The sequence below is a fragment of the Stereum hirsutum genome, assembly GCF_000264905.1.
Source record: "Stereum hirsutum FP-91666 SS1 unplaced genomic scaffold STEHIscaffold_26, whole genome shotgun sequence".
NCBI classification, from domain to species: Eukaryota; Fungi; Basidiomycota; class Agaricomycetes; order Russulales; family Stereaceae; genus Stereum; species Stereum hirsutum.
The window spans coordinates 199,822-212,935 of NW_006763156.1; the positions used below are offsets into that span (position 1 = coordinate 199,822).

The 13,114-nt window shown below is 50.4% G+C and overlaps 4 protein-coding genes across 4 annotated transcripts; 3 read left to right on the forward strand and 1 right to left on the reverse strand.

Annotated features, from left to right (window-relative positions):
- Nucleotides 1-328: 328 nt before the first annotated feature.
- Nucleotides 329-929, forward strand: STEHIDRAFT_163675 (uncharacterized protein; the record flags this gene model as incomplete). The annotated part of the gene is made up of 2 exons (XM_007311381.1): nucleotides 329-496; nucleotides 555-929. 2 exons carry the CDS (start codon nucleotides 329-331, stop codon nucleotides 927-929), a joined length of 543 nt encoding a protein of 180 aa, XP_007311443.1.
- A 168-nt stretch (nucleotides 930-1,097) lies between these two features.
- On the reverse strand, nucleotides 1,098-1,725 carry STEHIDRAFT_126485 (uncharacterized protein). Its single transcript, XM_007311382.1, has one exon. It carries the CDS (start codon nucleotides 1,543-1,545, stop codon nucleotides 1,114-1,116), a length of 432 nt encoding a protein of 143 aa, XP_007311444.1. The 5' UTR covers nucleotides 1,546-1,725; the 3' UTR covers nucleotides 1,098-1,113.
- A 5,850-nt stretch (nucleotides 1,726-7,575) lies between these two features.
- Nucleotides 7,576-7,995, forward strand: STEHIDRAFT_69391 (uncharacterized protein; the record flags this gene model as incomplete). The annotated part of the gene is made up of 1 exon (XM_007311326.1): nucleotides 7,576-7,995. One exon carries the CDS (start codon nucleotides 7,576-7,578, stop codon nucleotides 7,993-7,995), a length of 420 nt encoding a protein of 139 aa, XP_007311388.1.
- A 3,135-nt stretch (nucleotides 7,996-11,130) lies between these two features.
- STEHIDRAFT_163677 (uncharacterized protein) lies at nucleotides 11,131-12,413 on the forward strand (the record flags this gene model as incomplete). Its single annotated transcript, XM_007311383.1, has 3 exons — nucleotides 11,131-11,204; nucleotides 11,266-11,335; nucleotides 11,400-12,413. The coding sequence occupies 3 exons, from the start codon at nucleotides 11,131-11,133 to the stop codon at nucleotides 12,411-12,413; spliced, it is 1,158 nt and encodes a 385-aa protein (XP_007311445.1).
- Between the last annotated feature and the right edge of the window lie 701 nt (nucleotides 12,414-13,114).

Genomic DNA, 13,114 nt, shown 5'->3' on the forward strand with positions numbered 1-13,114 from the left:
AGCTATAACCGTCTGAGCTAGGAGAGATGACGTTCTTAGGACTGTGGTTGTCAGACTAACTCCACGCTTCGAATGCCAACTCCCCCGACTCCCGAGAAGAAGCAGACGTCCGAACGTGCTGATTGCCCCTTTTTGGACGCCACTTTGTTCGCCCTAGGGCCTAGCGTGAACCTCGCGTTGGCCATGGGCATCTCCACAGATATATATATTGCCCCTGACGACGAAACGAACGATTCCCGCTCGGGTACTCTCCGACCTCGAGCCTCAGGTTACCTCTTGCCCGTTGTCTCTTGATAAAACCTCGTCAAGAAAGAGTCGGATGCGAGTGATGTACGACGCGGGAGAGTATGAGGATGAATATGGGATTGACAGGATGGATTGGACGTTGGATGAATCTCTCGAGCACGCCCCTTTCTCCTTCTTCATTATCTCTCACACTAAATACCACGCCCTTCGCCTCCAGGCACGATCCCTTCGACCAGTGGGACGCGAAATAGTGAGCATCTTCCTCTTCCTCGCTCGTCACCATCTGCTGATGCCTCTGCACGTACAAGTGCTCGAATTTCACGTGCTGTGGTCTGACCATCCCCGACATACACGATCTCCTCGCTCGCTTAGAAGACTCCCACGTCCTCGTCCTCTCAAAACAACACATCACGACCGATACGCATTCCTCCTCCGTTCTCGCCTCGCAAACGTCTTCCCCATTCCATTCCGACCAGGACGACGAGACCTTCGTCCTCTCCTACCCCCAACCCTGTGCTCTCTCCAGTCCCAGCCCCGCTCCCGATCTCACGCAAACCTTCGAATTCCCCGACCCTAGCGTCTATATTCCCTCCGGCTCTCGTCCCTCGACTTTAGGGATAAGCGTATTGATCTGCTTCCTCCGCCATGCCGATGCCGATGCCGAACGCAAGCACCACAGCTGATCCTCCGTATTCTTATCAATACCCTCGAAGTCCGACGTCGTTGTTCATACCATCGACTTCGTCTTCGTTTTCTCGACCCAGAGAAGCAGACGCGGAAGGTGCCACGTCGATATATGCGTACGATGTCTCGGCCTCGTAACCGTTCGAAGTCGGCGTTCAACAACCGCAGACTCAAGCCGACGCGCTAACGTTCGACTCCGACTCTCCTGCCATTCCCTCGCTTCTCAGCCTCCTTCCCGCTTCGCTCTCCCTTTCTGCGTCCATCTCTGCTTCCATTACCTTCGTTCGCGCCAAATCCACACACACACGGTCCCGAGACAACAAGCCGGCGAATTAGAAGGCTAAGAAGGCTAAGAGCAACAAGGTTGCGTCGGGTGTGAGAATGAAGGAGAGGATGTAGGAAGATGAAGATGAGAGAGGGGACAGGAGAGCTTGTTGTTAGTGGTGATGGTGGTGGTGCCGGTGCTGATGGTGATGGTGGTGCTGTGTTTTGTAGTGGAGGACCGCAATGGAAATGAAAAGTGGCCCTGGGGTAGGTTTGTCCCGAATGCGAAGGATAACCCTTGGCGGGTTCGGGTTCGGGGTCGAATTCGGGTGACGGTGTGGGAGTGGGCATGGATGTGAGATGGGGATGTGACACGCGAGCATCAGAGGTCGGACCCCACTAAATTTCGTATGGCCAGACGGCGGACACACTATCGCAGGCGTCGTGTTCGTACGCCTCCACCAAAGAGCTGGAACGTTCCGAGGATCTCAATGTAGGAAGGAGGGAACGAAGGCGTACGTTGGGGCGAGTACTAGTGGGAAGAAGACGACGGACAGGCGTTTACATAGGCATCCGGTACGTGTTTCTTTTTTTCCCTTCTGTCCTCTGTTTGTCCCTTTTTTTCTGTGTTCTCTGGAATGGAGTTCTCGAGGTGCCATGACGGCGTTGGTTTAAAGATTTGATCCTCGAGATGCGGGATGTGCGATGTAGATGAACAATCGCACAACGCATATATACATCTTCGCGGTAGGACATATGCGCTATGAAGATAGTATAGAAACTTGTTCGTCGTCTCTGTCGTATCTTGGACCATTTGTTGGTCCTCGCCGGCTGGAAGTCGCAGTCGCGAGCCTATCGATGAGTTTATGCCTTCGATTCGATAATATACCCAAGACTCAACGACGCTTCGTCTCCCGATTGCTCGTGGGGGGTGATAGCTGGCGACCAGGCTATGTACTACATTGGAAGAACGGAATAGAGCTGTAGCTATGCGATAATTTCAGGATTATTCAGAGCTAGTTTCGCGTCTGTTATACGAGAAAGCTTGACGGTGAGAGTTCGTGCACTATTCTAAGCCTAGGCATTCACGTCCAGAATTGAAGACATGGTGGGAGCCCTTCCCTGTGCTTGTTAAGCCCGCTTGTTTCGCTGTTGAAGTATCACGCTAAAAACTTCAACCGTCCCGCTCAGAGCATCTAATGCCCAGGCCACGTGGAAGTTTTACGGCTCCCTACGTTTCCCGTCCGACTATGTATAGGCTGTGCATGCCGTTCGTTTGCCTCCTTGTTGAGGTGAGGCTTTCTCGTGATCAACCCTTAAGCCTGTTACGAAGACTTGGCGGAGCGGCGTGTTATCCGTTCGATTTCGCTGCCAATCGCGAGTGTTTGAGAGACTAGTGGCTCATGAGCAGTTCTAAACTGAACTTATACATGAAAGGTTTTTCTCCACCCCAATACAAACCTTGAATTACTTTTTTTCGACCTTCACTGTGTGAGAAGTGCGCTGCATTTGCAGTCACCCATGATGGACCTTCATCTTTGTCGAGCTGGCAAGCAGTGGTGAGAACGAAAACAAAGATAGCCGCTTTGTGGCCCACAACCCCCCGTATCACCCGCACAAGCTGCGAACGTGCAGTGTGAACAGAAGACAGATTTAGATTTCGCACGGGCCGTTTGAGGGTACTGCGCCTCATTCACCATCATACTTCAATCCCCACTGCATTGCTCGCACGCCTCTCGACTTTCCCCCGTAGCGCTCCAGTCTTCATCCCTACGCTATGTCTTCCCGTTCCACGCAGGCTCCAGACGAAGCGAATCGAGCATTCTCTCTAGCTCTCGATGAGTTCTTGAACAAACTCCCTGACCAGAATCGCAAGGCCTTCGAAGCCATGAAGTACATAAACAACGACCCCCAACTTCCCGTTTCCCCCAATATTCTAGTCTCTGAAGCCAAAGCGTTGGACAACCTCGATAAGAAGCATCGTTCTCGACGTTTCGGTACACGGTATCTGAATATCGTTCGTGCGCTCGAAGGATTTTTCTCTGTGATCGACACCGTTGTCTCCTCCAACCCCACCATCGCAGCGTTGGTATGGGGAGGCATACGATTTATATTAACGGTGATTACATCGCAATATCGTTCAATTATAGCATGCTGATCATTGTTGATATTCTAAGATATCTACGAGATACTTCGGATACTTCGAATTCGTCACTTCCACTCTTGAGGCTGTCGCCGAAGACCTGTACTTCTACAACGACTACGCCACCGTGCTGTATCACAAGTGGCCTCGAGTTGAAAATGTGCGTGCGACCTTTTTCTTCTCAGTAGCTTCCCTGATGGTTGGTTCTCAGGTTCTGGTTCGCATCTATACTAACATACTGAAGTTGTGCAATCACGTGCTCTTACCATATGCTGGGACGGGTGGTCGGTTGCGAGGTGAGTTTTCCCTGTATTGCATAAGGTACATGCACTCCGTGTCTAAGTGGTGGATAGACAAGTTGCGTATGCTCAGTTTGGTCCTGAGACGATTGCTTGGAGGCGGCCCCGTAAAAGCTATAGCGAGAGATCTTGTCGTTTGTCGCAGTGTGATTGAGCGGGAGGTGGATCATGTTGACAGAAAAGAAGCAAAGGAAGGGCGGGAAGCGCAGGCGAGCTATCGAGTGGAGGCGGAGAAGGAAAAGGCGTCACAGAAACACCGAGAAAAGAGAGACATGACTGGTAGGTACTTGCTCTGATCTTCCATACCCCACTTTCTTTCACCAAGCCTTCTTTGTCAGACAAGTTTGTCAAGAGTATAAATGCAGTGGATTATACGATCGACCACTCCAAGATCACTGAAAATGTTCCGATTTCTGGGACAAACAGTTGGCTAACAGAATCGAAAGAGTTCTTATCTTGGTCAACGGCGGACGACTTGGATTCTAACGTTTTATGGTGCCATGGAAAACGTGTGTATCTATATCATCACTTCAGGATGATCAGTGTTGACGTCTCTCTTGCGGTGAATCCAATGGTAGCGGGATCAGGGAAGACCGTGCTTGCGTTCGTAGCTCGCTGTATCGACCATAAAGTGTCTACCAGCTGATATATCTGCTTCAGCTCCAGTGCCATTTCCATGGGACAGACCATGTGGGAGGGCGACCCATCCATCGGAATGGCCTACTTTTATCTCAAGTTTGACGATCCTCTGAGGCGCACAGCTTCCAACGTTCGACGTGCCCTCTGTGATCAGCTTCTGTACGAACTCCCTGAACAGACTCGTATCGAAGTTGTTGCGGCCTTTACTGAGGGTAAACGCCGTGAGATTGTTAGCGAATCCCAGCTCACTGCGCTGATCCTCGATCTAGGAAGGAAGTTCTCACGAGTCTTCATATTCGTTGACGGCCTAGACGAATGTGTCGGTGAGGACCTTCAGGGCCTCCTTTCGTTTCTGTGCAAACTTCCAAGGCATTTCAGAATTCTCGCTTTTAGCCGGGAGCGGGCCGAGATTCGTCAAGGCCTCTCTCGATGCACTGAGTTGCCCTTAAGTATACACAATCCTCGCAATGAAATACGAGACTTTATCACATCCCAGGTAAAGTCTCTCACGACCCGTGATGAGAGTCTTCGGAATGAGACCGTCCACATCCTCACCGATAAAGCAGATGGAATGTGAGCACTGATTCCACTGTTCCGAATGGATGCATATACTCAAACAAACTCAGGTGGTTATGGGTAGTCCTACAAATCAAGACTCTACGCCATTGCAACACCGATGCCAATATTCGAGCTGCTCTCAACGATCTACCTCCGGACCTTGATACATCTTATTACCGGATCTTGAAGCGCATAGATGGCCTTCCAGGTGGAGCCCCAAAGCAAGTAAGACATGCTCTGCGATGGCTGGTGGGCACCTTACGACCGTTGCATCTCGACGAGCTTGCTCAAGCTGTCGCACTATCCGCTTTTGACGAAGATGAACCAGGGGCTGAATATAGCCCGATAAATGACTCGAAGCTCTTGTTGGAGCATTGCTTGGACCTATGTATGATGACATATCCCAAAGAGAACAGAGTGGTCCAGCTCATCCATGCTTCCGTGCGAGACTATCTCGTCACATCACCCACAGAACTGAGAAACTCCATTCCCGACTACCATATCACCTCCTTACCATCTCTGCATCTACATTTTGGCCAGAGTGTGTTTGACACACGTACAGCGCGCGCAAGATGTGGTTATGGCGCGGTCTAACTTAAATTCCGAGCCCTACTTTGCCTATGCACGAGAAAGCTACCTATGCGACCACCTGAAAGCGGTGGTACCACATATAGACAAGTCACTCGAGAATGCATACCTCAAACTTCTCGAAGCCCTGTCCAACAGGGCTCAGCGCTATGATGACTACTTTCCGAACTTCTTCCCAGCCCTCGGCGCGATAGTCGATTCTCTCGCACTTGCACTCGCTTTGAAAACGGATGATATTCCTCAGAGATTACGACTTGCAGAGCTATTTTGCGATCTTCGTGCCTGCTATATCATTGCCATTGGCTCCAGCCATGACGCATCCTTCAAGAAAGCTGCACAAACCATATACCGAGACATTGTGGATACGGACGGGGTAACACAGCTGTGCATTACGAAGGGCCGCGCCAATATCTTGTATTGCGAGTTCGCGGTTTCAGGAGGGATTTCAAGCCTCAAAAAGGCAATAACCCTTCTGGAAGATCTATTATCTGAGACAACTAAAGATGATCATGACTTAGCCTGCATATTGGCACAGTATCGACGTGATATGTTCATCTATGAAGGCAATTTGGACGGATTGACGAGTGTAATGCCCCGTTATGTTGAGGCCTGTACATATGCGGATGATGACGACCTTCGAATAAGGAGCCTACAAGGCTTGATAGACATTACCATAGCCGTGATGCTATTCACTCCGGAGTCTGCTGAGCCATCAGCGACCGTCAAAGTTTATGCCGACAGGATAAGGGAGAAATTGCCCAATATTCCTGATGTAGCCCAAAGCCTGGGAGACCATCTCATGCTGTTTCAGGTCATTGAGAAGATAATGGACCATAGCAAGGAGCACTATCCTATATGGTATATTGTCACAGACATCCTGCGCACTCGGCCCCCACGTTTTTCAAATGTGGCTTTAACAATCTTGTCAACACACCGCGGTGCTTGGGACGTGGACCTTGACATACATCAACGTTGCCAGCATGGGCTGGATCATTTTGATGGCATCTACAACTCTCTCTTCGATTTGCTCAATATGGGATCCCCGCTAGAGTCTGATATATGGGCGGTCATGCCACAGGTCTTATCGCGGGATATCCCTTCCAAGATTGAGCACTACTTGGGAGCATATATAACCTCTCACCTCTCACGGCTAAAGACTCGATTCGATGTTCTCAGATGTCTACCATATCTTGGTTCGGCATCTGCTATACATGCATTACGTGAAGAAAAAGCATCAGATGCATTAGAAATACTCGAAGCCACACAGAGTCTTATCTTTTCGCCAGAGTCTTCACTTAGAGTGCTTTTTGATTGCTTGTCGGAGTTGAAAGCCAAGGAACTGGTGTCCCGTGTACGTGGCAGTAAGCCCGGTGATACCTATCAGGCTTTTGATTACATGGTGCACAATTTCGATGATGTGCTGAAGACTCCATCCCTTCAATCTGCCTTTGTGGATACAATGAGACATGTCAATGGTCACATTGTTGTTTTGATTCCCGATCATGACTTCTGCTACATCGTTATTGCGAAAAATGGAGAGCATTTCAGGCAATTACACCTTCACGCCCCAGAAACTATTGGCCTAACCAGGCGTTCACAACGCTCTACAATGAACGCCAAAAAGCTTAATTTGAGAGGATCGATCTGGGCCCCGGGATATTTATGGGATGCGCCTTGGGCTATTTCGAGGGCGCTGTGGTTAGAACTGGTCCAGCCTATTTTGAATGCTCTTGGTGTAAGCTTTGGTGTTTCCCCATGCATTTTAGATTGAGATTGATGGTTTCCTTTGTATAGATTTCTGAGCCAACCCTCGCAGACCTACCACATATCACTTGGTACCCGACGGGAAGTCTTGTAAATCTTCCTTTTCACAGTGCTGGCCTATGGGATGGCTCGGATTCCAGAGAGAGAATCTACCGCTACGTCATCTCATCCTACGCACTGTCGTTTATATCGGCGTGTCAAGCAAGTCCACCAACGGTGACTTCAGGAGACCATACGCGATCTTTAGTGATCAGCCAAACATCTTCATTTGCCTCTCCACCATTTATTCCAGAGGCAGTCACTGAGGCTGATGTCATAGCCCGTGCTATTGGTGGGAGCCATATCTTGCTTAACGAAGAGAAAGCTACTCTCAACCGGGTCCTTGCAGAGATGGAACAGAGTAATTGGGTCCACTTCGCCTGCCACGCATCGGAGCATGGATTTCACCTCTATGATGGACGCCTCCAGCCCCAGACTATTATGAGGAAATCGTACACGAATGCTCGACTTGCTTATCTGTCTGCATGTGGAACGGCTGAGAGTCGCAGGATGTTCTCAAGAAGTCACGCTGAAGTGATGTCTATGGCAGGATTCCGCACTGTCATCGCGGCGATGTCCCCGATTGCCGATCCCGATGCGCGTATCGTCGCAGCCAAGTTCTACGAGTACCTGTTCTCTGGTTCGGGCCCGGAAGGAAAGAGCGCAGCGGTCGCGCTTCATTTGGCTGTAGCCCATCTTCGAGAATGTATCGGAGAGAATGATCCTGACAACGTGGGACGCTGGGCTCCATTTATACACATAGGTCTTTAGGAACCCTCCAAGTCGTCCCTTGTAGTTAGGCTGCTTCGATGCATTCCTCCGTTCTGATCTGTAACCAATATTGTGCACGATGTATATATATGGTTCTCATCGGTATCGTCTCGCTCTCCAATCATGGCTTCTTATTGACTCTCGTCTATCTTTCTATACCGTAATGTAGGCTCAATACGATTCCATTGTAGGCTCCATATATATATATACTGTACTCGTCTCGTTCTCCGATTTTGGCCGCTCAGCGTGTACCGCCTATTCATTTGATGTACTGTGATGCCCATCGAATTCCGTCTGTCTGTAATATAGGCTCAATATGACACTCTCGTAGTCTCGGTTTGGCAATGAGACTAGCTACGCCCTTCCCTCTCAATTCAGTTGACCAATGGATGCGTTCGGGTTTTCTCCACATTGCTGAGTATACCATCTACCACCAGGAACCATAGAGCGGCTCACAACAACCCGGCAAGTAACCCGGTCAGGCGCGCATTTGCCACAGTAAATCTGAAGCAAATTAGCTGGTGATGCTCAGAATATGTTATTTTTCGTGGGCCAAAATCGGGTTCAAAGAAGTTCCATACACATGGTTTCACGCTCTCCAAGTGGCGCCTTCAGATCACGCTTTCTACAGGAGCAGATTATGTAGACACAGGTCATCTATCGCAATGTTGAGGGTAGTATGGTAAACAGATAAGAACGACGCGGTGAACACGGTGATTCAAAACAATTGCCATATGATACTAATTCTCCACTAGCCAAACAACGCACCAAATATTTGAGACCCTCGTTTTGCCCTCGTTGCTTAATGGCCCCGCAGAAATATTACCTAGACGTCTTCTAGCTGGACCATGCAGACATGAGGTGATCGCGCTACACGAGATGAAGTCAGCTAGCATCGAAAGCAAGACGATATCGACAGCTGTGCGTACGAGAAACTATTCGAGCTGAGTGGATGCGCTAGCACCGACACGTTAGAGGGTAGTGGGTACGCTGTCCTCGACGTGGTGCGTGCCGCGGTCCTGTCTTGCCATTGTTCGTGGCTGCACAGATCGGGGAGCGACGAGGGGAAGTGGAATGTAATGACCAAAGATCCGTGGCGGACAACAATAGGGCGTACGCGACGCAAAGCTTGAGAGGAAATGGGGATGGAAAGTAACGATTTGAATCGCTCCAGAGACTGGGAGCAGAGAAAAATGTATACACAAGCGACGTCGGAGGCGATGAATACGCGAACAAGGTGTGGAACGATAGAGTGGACGTTGAGAGTGAAGATAATAATTCAGAACGAACGGACACCCGAAGTGAAGGGTCCGCAATCCTCAGAGTCTACACGACTGCAAACAGGCAAATCGATTCTCTGAGAATAAGGTATTGTCGCACATCCACGACGACGATCTAGACGCACCTTTACTACATACCAACAAAGACCACCACATGTACTCTCAGAGGAATAGTCGTCGGAATAACAATGCAAAGTCTCGCTTGGACGAAGAATATTTCAGTACTCCGTATGCAGTACCATCATAACCACGACCAGCCACACCTTCTTCCCGTCAATTTGGACACTGACCACGCTCAGAAGACTGCAGAAAGATCGACGTAGTGATCATGAAGGCGAAACGATGACATTCATATGCGGACTCACACCTGTACAAGCCCGGTTAACTTCACTGATGCCAGCCAGTCCAGCAACGGCGGCCTGATCGTCTGCTAATTTGTCTGGGTGGTGGTGATATATTATTGAAAGTTTAGGAGCTGTTCTGCGCCGAGAGAGATGCATATTTCGATGTTGAATTAGTGTGGTTCGTATGAGTGAGAAAAAGCAGAGCTGGAGAAAATGGAGGTGAATCAAACTATCTCCCTCAAAGCTCGCATATATCACACGCATCGACAGTCCACTTCACTTTACCTCACGTCTAGCCCATCGCCCACCCTCAGTTCTTCGGATCTCCAAGCTGAGAGGTATGCGAGCGGAAGAGAAAACAATATCGTCTACGCGCAACGAGTGACAATGGTGGTCAAAAGGAAATTCGTCATGTAGATATTTCGCTGGATCAGACAGCGCGAGTTGCACGATGCAGCAGATTTAGCGGAGCCGGGAGAGAGGTGCTAGGGAAGTCGCGACTGATCGATCTCGACCATGGGGGGTCAGAGCGAGTCGAAAAACAGCGGGAAGTGTTTATGCAGCGTTTAGTAAGAGGTCAGGTACTACTCTCACATCGTGCGTAAATGCATTTCCCGCCGAGGACTTCAACTTCTGGTTATTATACACCATCTATTCTCAACGGACAGACAGGGCCAGCTGAGTCTGGTTGCTGTGTGTCATATCGTTCCTCAAAAAAAAAAAAAAAAAAAAGAGGTCAGGTACTCAGTAGACCGGTTGGCGAGAGTACTGTGCGGCGTGTCCGAGTCTTTGTGGCGGTCGGATAAGATCATTGGACAAGGTCGGTGGGGGCGGGTTAGAAAGAAGAGAAGCAAAGGATAAACCTATATAGAGAACTCGAGAAACGCATCAGACCAATGCTTAGAGCGACCAGTAATGAGGGACCAAGAACGAGGTGCAGAAAAAGACGAGAAAGGAAGAGCGAGGATGGGGGCGGGGGTCAGCATGAGCGCTAAATCTAATCTTATCAACCCGGAGCGGCTCGCGTGGCTCAGCTCCGTCAACCTCGTGGCACGATCTTCACACCCTGCTCCCTTCCGCCACACCAACTTGAACACGTCTTCGTCTTGCTGCTTGTTCCAGCTGCTCGCCTATCGTGAACCAGCTCTACTGCTCCTGTTGGCGCATAATATATAAGTACTACAACTGGCTCTGTGCTACTTATTATCAGCTATAAACGTCTGAGCTAGGAGAGATGACGTTCTTAGGACTGTGGTTGTCAGACTAACTTCACGCTTCGAATCCCAACTCCCCCGACTCCCGAGAAGAAGCAGACGTCCAAATATGCTGATCGCCCCCTGTTAGACGCCACTTTGCTCGTCCTTGTGTGAACCTCGCGTTGGCCATGGGCATCTTTACAGATATATATATCGTCCCTGACGCCGAAACGCAAAGTCTCCCGCTCCTCTTTTCTCCGACAGCCAACCTCGTCTCTTCATAAAACCAGGCCAGAAAAGACCTGGAGGCAAGTGATGTACGACGGAGCAGAGTATGAGGATACATACGGGATGGGCAGGATGGATTGGACGTTGGATAAATCTCTCGAGTACGCCCCTTTCTCCTTCTTCATCCTCTCTCACACTAAATACTACGCCCTTCGCCGCCAGGCACGATCCATTCGACCAGTGGGACGCGAACCCACGTTCTCGCCCGCCAGATGCGCTCGAATGCGGAATAGTACGCATCTTCCTCCTCCCTCGCTCGCCACCCACCGCTAACCGCTCTGCATCCAACTTCACAGTGCTCGAATTTCACGTGTTGTGGTCTGACCATACCAGACATGCACGACCTCCTCGCCCACTTCGAAGACTCACACGTCCTCGTCCTCAAAACAAGCCTCCGTAACCGATGCCTATCCGTCCTCCGTCCCGCTTCGCAGACGTCTCCTTCACCCTACTCCTACCAGAACGATGAATACGATCCCGAACCTTTCGTCCTCTCTTACCCCCAACCCCCCTTCCTCCCCAGTCCCAGTCCCACACCCTCGTTCTCCTCGGCGACACAGACCTTTTCCAGCCCCGGCGTCTGCATTCCCTCCGGTTCTCGTGCATCGACGCCTGAGCTAAGCGCCGCCGGTTCCGACTTTGATCCAGTATCCTCTTCGCCGTCGTCTGCGTTTTCTCCTCTATCCCCGTTTATCCCGTATCCGTCTGCTTTCTCTGCGGCGATGTCGGATGATCCCGCGTACTCACTCTTACACGCGACTTCACTTTCTCGACGAGGCGATTGCTTGGCTATAGACATGGAAACCGAAGGCACGACGTCCATATATGCGCACCCGGGAGAAGTGGGCGCTCAAGCACAGACGCAGACAGAAAGGACGACGCTCGAATCGAACATAAACTTACCAACCAGCCATCCGATACTCAGCCTCCCACCCGCTTCGTTCTCCCTCCCTGCCTCCACCTCCGCTACCAGACTTACGCCCGCTGCGAAGGCTAAGAAGACTAAGACGAGTAGTCATGCCCGCGATCGCGGCTTCGGGAGGAGAGAATGCGCGGAGGGGGAGTCGAAAAACGGGAGACGAGAGCTTGGTGGTGCTGGTGCGGGTGGTAGTGGAGGGCTGGGGCTAGGGCTGGGAACAGAAACGCAGAGAGGTCCTCGAGGGAAGTTCGTCTCTGACACTATGAACACGATGGATAAGCTCGGAGCGGGTTCGAGTTCGGATTCGGGTTCGGGTTCGGGTGGCGCTGTGGGAGATGAAATTGGACGGGGAAGTGACGAACGCACGATCCACCCAACTACTTCGAGTTAAAGTCCTCCCTTACCATCGCAGGCATCGCATACGTCCATCGAGCAGCAGGAATGCCCTGCGGACTTGGCTTTGAATGTGGGCGTACGTGTCGGTACTGGTGTGGCGAGTACTAGTGAGAGGAAGTCGAAGGAGAAAGCGTTTAGGTGCCCGGTAGGTGATTTTTTTTTCTTTTTCTTTTTCTTTCTTGTTTTCCTTTTATATATGTTTCGTGGAATGGAGGCGTGTTCTCCGTATAACGGACGCATTTTTCGCGGAAGGAGGCGTGTTTGGATCCTTCGTCGTGCGTTTTTGGGTGGTATACGGTTGTGCGTTATGGTGTTAGTTGCACAGTCGTCTTGATGTTGCCTCTGACCTTCGTCCGTCGAGAAAGGCTTTGACAGGCCCTACATGCTCATTCGTCTCCTCATCTATACTCTTGGATACTGTTACGACACATATATGCTCCCTCACGCCGGATATATGCGTTACGGAGAGAGGATATCAATTACTGTGCTCCAGACACGATGTGCGTGTCCATGCGTATCCGTCCTGGAGATGTCTAACGGACGTGAAGTCACGTTGTGTGGCTTCGTCTCGTAGGGTGGAAGTCGTGAGCTTGCCGATGCGTATATGCGTTTGATTCCATGATACATCCAGAACTTGATGTAGTCTTTCGAGTTCTCTCTGGGCGCAGCAAGCGACTGGGCAAGTGAATTTGATGA